Here is a 10955-nt window from a genome sequence, read left to right as displayed (position 1 = left end):
TATTCTAAATGGTTTACTATCGAGCTTCATCCACCTATTTGTCTCAAAATACATCTAACATTATTTTGAGGTCTAAAACTACCCCCGCAACTAACGGAACTATCTGTGGTCCCATCTTTTAATGTGATGTCACAATTTGATTGGGACACGTGGCTATCTCGTCCATATCAATTATAACACACCCCAAATATCCACCCGCCCCATTCTTTCGGACCAACCCATAGTAAAAACACTATTTTTATCTACCCATTTCTTTTACCCCAATTTCATTTTATTACCTTCTCATTTTCCAAATTCATTAAAACTATACCCCAATTAATATGGGTATCATTATAAATTATGCACTTTATTTATTATTTCTTTAAAAGTGTGCAAAGTAAATAGTGGACAAGTAAAAGTGAACGGAGAGAGGGAGTGATGGATAACACATGGAAAGCTCCTTTTAGTAGTACTACTACTTACATAGTCATACTAAATTAAGAGGGTGAATAAATAATAGTGAATTCAGGATTTAAAATTTATGAGTTCCTATAACTACTTCGAATTATATATACAATAATAATTGAGTTCACTATCACTATCACTAAATTTCTAAATACAAATACAAGTTTAAATAAAAACTACTGAATTCATTTTCACAGGAACCAAACTTAAGGCTAGCCGCCTTGTATTTAGGGCCAGCAAATCCATGGGAGCATAGTAAATTGGGAAAAGGTATTGCTGACTTGGACCAAAAAGTAAGGGAAAAACAGTACAAAAAGCACTTACAACCTTTTACACAAACTAATTTTGTTTGTGTGGTGGGGTGGGTATGGAATCAAAAAACAGCAAATGAAACACCAGACCCCAAAAACCCTTTTAAAGATCTTCTCACTGCCACACAGAATTTTGTGGCTATGAATTCATTGCCTTTTCTGACGTGGCACCCCTGACTAAAAAGTAAAAAAACCCTTCTAGCTTCTCTCCAAAGTTCAACTAAAGTACAGCAAAAATCAAGAAAAAGATTGTACCCCATCTGAAAAACAACGACAAAAACCATTACTATTATGTTTTAGTGAGTTGAAGTTTCTTCTGTCCTGCAACTACATAGAAAGAAAGAGAAGAGAAAATGTCGGAAGTTAAATTATTTGGAAAGACAATTCATTTGCCACTTGATGATCTTCTTGATCAACGAAACTCTTCTGCTGCCACTACTTCACATGACGATCTGGTAATTAACTCTTGTCTATATGTGTATGCTTTGACCCTATTTTGAATTGTATTATGAAATGACTGTCAACCTATCGTAATCCTCTTCTTTTTATTCGGATTTGAGATTGATTATATATGAGCAGAGTTTTTTACCCTATTTTGAATGGAGGGAGTTTCGTGTTAATTGACTAATTTTACCCTAGCCGCAGCCTTCCTCTTTTATCGGAGTTTGAGATGCTATGTGAGCAAGCTCAAATAGGGAGATTTTTTTTTTTACCTTAGATTACGTGCAGAGCTGATTAGGCATGATATGACGATCCTTTGGATTGCCGAGGACATGATACGGGATAGGAAGATGTGGATGTTGAGTATTAGGATTGTAGGTTAGGAGGTAGTAGAATCTTGCCTTACTTCCTACCTTTGTGAGACTAGCCTTGTAGAGTTTTTGTCTAAGATAGCTAGTGCCAATGTTGTGTCTTACTATTTTGCTTTTTATTGCAAGACCTATTTACTAGCTATCGCTTTTGCTTTCCATCTTTCTTCTGGATTTCATGTTGTTCCTATAGTATTGTCTCCTTTTGTCTTTTTGTTTTCTTGAGCCGAGGGTCTTTCGGAAACAACCTCTCTACTCCTTCGGGGTAGGGGTAAGCAGGGGCGGATTTAGGGAGGCGCAAGGGGGTTCCGAACCCCCTTCGCCGAAAAATTACACGGTATATATAAGGCAAAATCTGTTTTTTACCTCTATATATTAAGTTTTGAACCCCTTAACACAATCAAAAAGTGTAGTTTAGTGGTCAAGGGGGTTCAAAATCTACATAAGGTCATGGATTCAATTCCCATTAGCTACAAAAAAAAATTTTGAACCCCCCTTCGTGGAGATGCTGCCTCCGCCACTGGGGTAAGGTCTGCGTACACACTACCCTCCCCGGATCCATTAGTGGGATTTTACTGGATTGTTATTGTTGTTTGATGTATTATGAAAATACATCAAAAATTGGCTAGTTTTATGCTAGTGGTCAACTAGCATTACTCTCATCTTTTATCCCGAGTTTGAGACCAGCTATACGTGCGGAGTTTTTGACCCTATTTAACTAATGAAAAGAAATGTTTGGTCATTTTTATATTGTTGGCCAAGTTTGGTTTATTGCTGCGTCAAGATCTTCTCTTTTCTGGGATCATAATGAATGAGATTTTGGGTGTTTAAGATAATTTATTTATTCTGGATATATCACATAAGTTATGGCAGGGTATGGTTTCTGCTTGTGTCAGTTTAAAATTTCTTTTTATGTTTCCTATCAGATTTTTGAGTTCTTCAATTTTTCCTTTCTTGTCTTCCTTCTTATCAATCCAATTCCAATTCAATGTTCTGTACTGCCTTCTGACATTTTATAAAGCAATATTTGAGATTTAAAATCCTCCATTTTTAAAGAAAATATAAATGAAAGAAGAAATAGTTCAAAATAATTTAGAATCAAACCAAAGAAAGTGCTACAACCCAGTCTCCAATTGCTTAGTACAGAGGATACTTTTTATTCTCAAAGGTACTTCATTTAAATATGCTTGCTCCCGGTATAGTCTTTCTTATAATTCAGATCATCATCTTTCACCTCGTTTTTGAATCATCAGATTCAGAGACCGTTTCTTGAAATTAGCCTACAAACCCACGTTTTCATTTCAAGATCTTGATCCTGGTCAATTGGTTCTTTGTTAACTCAAAGAATCTCATTAGACTTGAAAGGTGAAAGAAATTTTGATATATCTACTGTTGCGAATATGCCCATGTTTTGTTGCTTGGAATGTATAACAATTGACACTCCCTGCAATAGCTGCTCTGGTATCTTGTAAATGTTCATTCTTCATCAAGTTGAACTATTAACTATTCTAATGGGTGGAAATTTAGGTCAAAATCTTATGAAAAATTCCGTTCTTTTATCTATCAAGAAACAATGTGTAAAATCAAACTGCATAACCCCATGTTCATGTATTACATGTCAATATAAGCACAAAAACCACGAGTCAGGAGATTGATAGTTTGACAGTGTGTAATATAACCTCATTGCTTATGCTAAACAATCGTATTCAATTACTCAAACAGAGTGCTAAAATTTCATCTTTTCCTCTCCAATGGTCAGATCACATCCGAAGCAGAGCTTACACAGATTAAAAACAGAGATGATTTTACCAATTCAACTGCAGACGAGGCGGTTGAACCAGAAACATCATCTGGTATAAGTGATGACCCCAAGAAGGAGGATGCCGATAAAGAAACATCGTCCCCAAAAGCTACCAAGAAAGAAGACCCGAGTGAGGCCAATGTCACTCAGGAGAAGGCACTGAAAAAGCTAGACAAAATGCTTCCATGTCCGCGGTGTAATAGCATGGAAACCAAGTTTTGCTACTATAACAATTACAACGTCAATCAGCCCCGTCATTTTTGCAAGTGTCAGAGATATTGGACAGCTGGAGGAACGATGAGAAATGTGCCTGTAGGTTCTGGTCGCCGCAAGAACAAAAGTTCTCCCACCACAGGTTACCGTCATATAATGGTGACGGATGCCCTTCAAGCAGCCCGGTTTGAAGCTGCACATGGGATGAACCTTCCTATGCTCCGCACAAATGGAACTGTCCTTGCATTTGGATCGGATAAACCCCTTTGTGATCCTATGGCTTCTATATTGAACCTTGCTGAGAAATCACAGAACTCTGTGCAGAACGGATTTAATGGATCTGAACAAAGAACGCCTTCTGCTTGTGGCGGGAAAGAAACTGGAAACAATATATCAAGCGGGGCTTGTAGCACAGCCTCAAATTCAGCACACGATTTAGCGTGGAAGAATTTTCAGGCCTTTCCTCCCCAAGTACATCAATTTCCAGGGCATCCTTGGCCTTATTCATATAATGCTGCTCCGTGGACGTCTGCAGTGCCACAACCTAACCTTGCTCCTCCGCGGTTTCCAGTACCATTTTACCCTGCACCTCCCTACTGGGGTTGTACTGTAGCAAGTCCTTGGAATGTCCCGTGGGTATCTCCACCATCCTCTTCTCCTGATTGTTCAGTCCTTAGCGCCACTCCTACTTCTCCAACCCTAGGAAAACATTCTCGGGATGAACGCACGCTTAATCCATCAAACTCGGAGAAAGAAGAGCCTTTGCAGGACATAGATGGAGAGAGAAGTGTACTGATTCCTAAGACGTTGAGAGTTGATGATCCATATGAAGCAGCTAAGAGCTCTATATGGTCTACACTAGGTATTCAGAACGAGAAGAATGATTCAACCAATGGCGCAAGGCTCTTCAAGGCGTTTAACTCTAAAGTTGATGATCAGAGAAACCATGAATCTGATGCTTCTCTGGTCCTACAAGCTAACCCTGCAGCCTTGTCTAGATCGCTTAATTTCCAGGAGAGCACGTAACAATATGGAGTTCTCATGTCAGTCCTTTCCTTTGAAGTAGAGGTGATCACAATTGCTGAAAATTGTAACTTTTGTCTTGGCTGCAACATGTTGGTTCCCAAGAACTTATGTGAATGCAGGAACTAATTTATGTAATTGTGCGTCGATAGGAAGAAAAGCAGATAATAGGGTGGTACCTGCTGATATCTCCCCAAGACTTCATTTGTCCATCTGGCATCAGTATAAGTTAGTTCTTTCAGGATGAGCATTTATAGTATGGCAGTTTGATTTTGTTGTACATACAACCTATAGGGTGCTAATGATATAGACAATAAGACCGACTTGTTGAAAGCATGTAGGTATGCTACAGAAGAATCTGTTGATGTAAATCTGGAATATCATCCTTTCTTTTTGAGAGTCTATATATGAATCTTTTACTGACTTGATATTGAAAGTTCAATTGAACTTTAGCCCTCTCTGTTTCAGTTGAAGATCCTTTTATTGTTTGCTCATTTAGAATCAGTTTTTTTGGGCAACGGAAATGAACTGTTCGAGAGCGTTGTCCACAGATTTACGTCCAATAATCCCAAGGGCTTTCACTTTGATACGTGATCGCTTAGAGTCCCCCTTCCATCAATACGTAATCACATGCCCTAACATAGCTTTTCCCGCAGTAACATCCACAATAAATCCAGTGCATTAGTCCGAGTATAACGGGGCCACAAGTAAAAAATTATGGTTTCTTGGGCAAAAAAAAAAAAAAATTGTTTAAAACCTGGGCATACTTAGGAAAACAATAATAAGAGTGCTATGGTAGGTCCCTCAAATGTTTTGTGGAGATGGACTAGAATTTTGTGAGTAAAAGGCCAACAGACCTTTACGAGACCTTTAACCTTCAGGCCAACAAAGATACTATAACTTTACTGATGCCAAAAAGTTGCATTTAGATAATAAGGTTTTCTATTCCTCTTCCTTTTTATTCCCTTTTCTAGCAAATTTATAATTTTGTTGTTCTTCGGATATAGTACGCAGGAACATGAAAATCTAAGAGTAGATTTAGAGCAGTTGTACGAAGCCACTAATATTATCACTTTCAGTTCGCGTCAGAAACTATTTATATTTGGCAGCCGAAAAAGTGTATAAAATTTGTATAATTTTTGTATATAACTTACAACATGTATATATATGCAAAAAATATACATTTTTTATTTATTTTTTTACTATTATTTTGAGAGCGGCTATACAACGTCATTTTTCCATCTTCGAATCTAGCTTTGTGGGTTGAACCTCCTGCTTTCCACTCGAACCATCAACCATGTATACATATGTAAATACACAAGAGTTAAGTCTCAATTCCAAATAAGTTGTAGTCGTCTATATGAATTATTTTCTCACTGACCATGTCACTCTATTCAAGCTTAATCTCGTGTCAATCGCGTACCGAATGAAAACAAAAATTAAAATAAAAAGTACTATAAGTTATCTATATTTACTAGTACTAGTATATACATACTGACATAACTAAAGTATATTCCCAACTATGTAATTTGTATCATCTATTTAGATCTTTTTCTTTCATTATTGCCTATTTTTCACTAAGTTTATGGATGTATATATATGTAAATAAATTTTAAATGAATACATAAAAATTATATCAATTCTGAACCTACTGATTCCGAATTTTAGTTTGCTTCTATCTGTTTTCCTCGCAGATCTTCCAATGAGAGACAACAAGATATTTAAGTGTTGACTGATGGATTATTATATTCAGCGGAAGCAATCCCAGTATCAAAATCACATGTAATTTAGACAACTAGCATAAACGGGATTTCACGGGTTACCTCTTGAAGCGTGAACATATCTCTTCTACCACGTGAGCCTTCAGTTCCATAACTTCTTAATGGAATCTCCATCACCCGCACAATCGTGATCCTCGAACGTTCCACGGTCTTCTACTGTGTTACCCAAATAATACCCGAAAATAGCAATTTCGTGTGGGCGAAATTTCTAGGAAAACTTGGCTGAAAATTTCAGCCACCATGTACTCATACCTCTAGGTGGAAAACCTTATGTATTTATAGCACAAGTTTTAAGGGTTAAGACCCTTTTCCAAAACCTGTTAGGTTTTCTTTTCCACCAGAAAAATGATTCCTTTATTTCCTATTATTTAGGCACAGTAGGGACCACAGAATTTAATTAACAAGGCTTCCAATTATGGAATTAATTTGTAATTTTCGAAATTAATATCCACCATAATTAATTACGAATTATTCCACTAAAAATTCGTAATTGCACTCCTTATTCAATTTCGAAATTCATCCATTAAATCTTATTTAACTCCCCATGTTAAGATTCAGATACGAATCAATTAAATTAAATTACTGACGATTTAATTTATTGATTATTTCCTTTAGACTTTCGCTTAACTTATTTCATGTGTCGGATACAAAATCCACCGGCCGGGTTTACACATGAAAACTTATAAGCTTTCATAAAGGTATATCATCAATCTCTAAATCGAGATATGGATTCCATCAACTAACTATTACTTCGCCAATATATATTATTATTATCCAATTTACCAGGCATATTGACCCACGAAAGAATCTCGCCTTTTAATAAATCAAAACAATAATAATATACACAGTTAATAATAATTATATCAAGATTAAGAGTATAAGTACATTTAATGGCTAGAGAGTTTATTTTATTAAGTCAGTATAAAATACTTATCTCTACCTGGTCCATTCAATACATACAAAATGTACTAGCACAAGAAGTTGGAATTAAACCATTCCCGTAATCAAGATTAATTATATTTAATCTTGTGCTACAATCATTCCTGATGGTTTGTCCAATTCCATCATTAGATTGTGAACTCAAACTTTATACTTATAAGAACCGATGATTTAATCTTTCGTGTATAAGCTAAACTCTATACACTAAATCATCTACTATATAAGCAAAGGACACAGACTATTATATGATCTATTTAAAACTTTATTAAAACTGAATAAACAATTATTTCATAATAAATACTATATCTAAACCAAACTCATGGTTAATAGTATATATCCCAACAATCTCCCACTTAGACTTTTAACCATGATAATTATTAGAATATACTATATCCAAATGCATGGTTAATAGTATATACCCCAACAATCTCCCACTTAGACTCATAACCATGCATCTACAACTTTCTCAGGCATTCTTTTACATGACTATTAAAAGCCTTCACCAAATAAGGTTTTGTTAAAGAATCTTGCCACGTTATATCTGATGCAATATTTGTCCAGTAGTACTTTGTCGTAATTATCTAGTTTGGTATTAAACTCTTCAGAGATCCTGTTACCGAAACTATCCCAAGAATGAACACTGAACTATAATTTTCTTTAGCTTTCTCCCACTAAGACGAAGTACCACTAATATTACCTTCGTTACCTCACGACATTGAAATATTAGTGACTTCTTACTATAGTGTTCAATGTTCAAACATCACTCCCACTCGATAAAGGCATATTATGTCTATTAACGTTCTCTCACTACTTAAATGCAATGGAAACGTCAATTCTGACGTGTGGGTTTTGATGTTCTTGAACATCTAGTTATTTCTTTGCCCAGTTCCTGTAAAAATAGTTTACTTCTAGGAACATGTTTTATTAAACAGTCCTTATCTAGAAAAATGCATTTGTTTTAACAATTGCCTTATTTTCTTTAGGACAATAAAATAAAGCTTCATTCGTTTTCTTGGATATTCGATAAACATGCATCTATCCATCCTTAGTTCCAACTTACATATCTGCTTTCCCTTTCAGCACATATGCGGGATAATCCTATATCTGAACATGCCACAGACCAAGCTTACATTCAGTCCACAGTTCTATAGATGTCCCAGGTACTAGCTTAGAAGGAACTAAATTCAGAATGTAATTTGAAGTTTCCAGGAAATATTCCAAAAATAAATAAGGCAAATCTGAATAACACGTCATTAGTCTATCCATATCCAAAAAGAGACTTATTTCTTCTTTCTACTACACGACTCTATTATGGAGTTTACGGTGTAGTCAATTGAGATGTAATCCCTATTCTGATATGTAACTAAAAAACTCTTTAGAGAGATGCTCGCCACTACAATCAAATTGTAGTAACTTAATATATTTCTTTGGTGCTTCTCTATTTCAAGTCTTAAAAACCTTGAATTACTTAATTCATTAAGACTTACAGTGCATCAAATAAATATATTAATATTTTGAGTAATCATTTATGAACGTCATAAAATACTCAAAATCTATCTCTTACGAGTATGTTCATTTAACCATACAAATCAGAAAGGATTCATTCTAGCTTATCACTAGTTTTATTTCCTTTTAAAGGGAAACATCTTTTAGTCAAATTTCCTTCCAAACAGGATCCACAAGTTGGTAGTGCCTCTACTTTCAATGAACCTTAAGGTCCATACTTGACCAACTTGAAATCCTATCCAGATTAATATGACTTAGATAAAAGTGCACAGATAAGTTTTACTCAATTTTGAAGAACATATTCTCTTATGAGGTAGACTAATATTGTTCTGTTCAGGAGAGACATCAATATATAATAACAAGGTCATGCATTCATGTACCACAAGAGATAAAGTGTTTATTAAGCTCAATAACTCAAGAGTTATTCGAAAAATAAAACAAATATCCATCTCTTATTTTGCCCAGAAACCGGAATTAAATTCCTTCTAACAAAAGTACATATATTGCATCCTTAAAATTAATGCCTTATCACTAAAAGAAAATTTTAACAAGTAATACGACAAATTGCATAAAATCATTGTGGAGTTGAGATAAAAATATTAAATAGATCATAATAAGTCAAAACACTGAATAGTAAAATTCAGACTGCATTCAATATTTATATACATACATGCATCTGGAATAATAAATTTCGATGGGAAAAGAATTATTCATGCAAAGTATATTATATAATGCAAGAATTATACAATCCAAAAATAAATAGAACCAACTCAGATGGAGAGCATACTATTATTTTCAGTCAATTGTATATAACTTTTTAATACAAAAATTTTAAAACACACTACACATATATGTCATGCATCTTGAATAGCAATTTCGATGGGAAAGAACTACTCATGCAACATACATATGCAATGCCAGATTATTCACTCCAATAATTAAAACAGACCCAACTCAGATGGAGAGTATACTGTTAATTTAAGTCAAGTGAACATCATTTTTAATAGCTCTAGTTTCATTGATCCAACATGTATACTCAGATGGAGAGTAAGTACACGATGTCAATTACTAGTATTTCACCTAGTGAGCTTACAATAAATTTATCCGATATGGAGGAAGACCTAAAGACAACACATAAATTTATTACTCACTTGAAATTAATAGTGGAAGACCATAGAAATATATTTCTATCACCACTTAATCATGATTGTATTGTAGTTACAAAATTGATTCAACCCTTTAAGCTCAGATGGAGAGTTAATACTGGTTATCAATAACTAGTAACTATAGCCAGTGAGTTCATAATAAATTTATCCGATATGGAGGAAGACCTAATGTCAACGCATAAATTTATTATCTCACTATAAATAAAAAAATGAAGACAATAGGGGTTTATTCCCATCATCACTTTATCACAACCACGAACTTTTCTCTGAGGATTAAGTTCCATATTAAAAAAAAATGCTCAATACCCATTTAAACAGTCTTAAAATACTAAAATTAATATTTCACACTGTACAGTGGTGATTATTGTTGACTGGACTATTTCTGATAAATCTACCAAATTTCATATCAATCAAAAATTGCGACCAAATTTGGAAAATTATCATTTTAAGCATTTTTTAAGAATTTAAAATATGACCTACATTTTTTTTATCATATACCAATTCATGTCAAATCAACATGTGTTATCATGTTCCAGATTAGACATATAAAATGATAGAAAGAATGACTTTTCGTATGTAAATCACATTTTAATCCGTGAAACCTCCAAAAAACTCACCTAAACGATCCCAAATCATCAAAATACGATGTGATTCACTGCATAGCAGTGAGTTCTTCTTAAATGATTGTTTCCAATGATCCTACCGAATTTCAGGTCATTCGGAGATCGTGAAATTCATGATCGCCAAAAACTAGACCAAATTCGAATAATTTTTTTTTTGGCGTAGTCAGGATTAAATCCATGTGATTTGCATTCTTGCTATATATAATATCAAGTTAAATCATCATGTTTCAGATTTAACACAAATATAGCCGATATATAAAGAATAATTTTTCATATTTATAACAAATTCAATTTAATAAACTGCTTGAAAACCCATCTAAACGACCTCAAAATGCCAAA

At 34.4% G+C, this 10955-nt stretch overlaps 1 protein-coding gene across 1 annotated transcript; it reads left to right on the top strand.

Annotated features, from left to right (window-relative positions):
* Positions 1 to 847: 847 nt before the first annotated feature.
* LOC107830415 (cyclic dof factor 1) lies at positions 848 to 5029 on the top strand. Its single transcript, XM_016657959.2, has 2 exons — positions 848 to 1210; positions 3324 to 5029. Exons 1-2 carry the CDS (start codon positions 1109 to 1111, stop codon positions 4602 to 4604), a joined length of 1383 nt encoding a protein of 460 aa, XP_016513445.1. The 5' UTR covers positions 848 to 1108; the 3' UTR covers positions 4605 to 5029.
* The last annotated feature ends 5926 nt before the right edge of the window (positions 5030 to 10955 follow it).

Source organism: Nicotiana tabacum, chromosome 16, assembly GCF_000715075.1.
Source record: "Nicotiana tabacum cultivar K326 chromosome 16, ASM71507v2, whole genome shotgun sequence".
Lineage (NCBI taxonomy): Eukaryota > Viridiplantae > Streptophyta > Magnoliopsida > Solanales > Solanaceae > Nicotiana > Nicotiana tabacum.
Note: the sequence above shows the minus strand (reverse complement) of the source record. Positions and strands in the feature narration are given on the sequence as shown.

What these genes read in the sequence shown, in the direction of transcription:
- LOC107830415 (XM_016657959.2), top strand. Translation starts at nt 1,109, where the DNA reads ATGTCGGAAGTTAAATTATTTGGAAAGACAATTCATTTGCCACTTGAT. An exon ending in CTACTTCACATGACGATCTG is followed by an intron (nt 1,211 to 3,323) that starts GTAATTAACTCT and finishes TCCAATGGTCAG; the next exon opens with ATCACATCCGAAGCAGAGCT.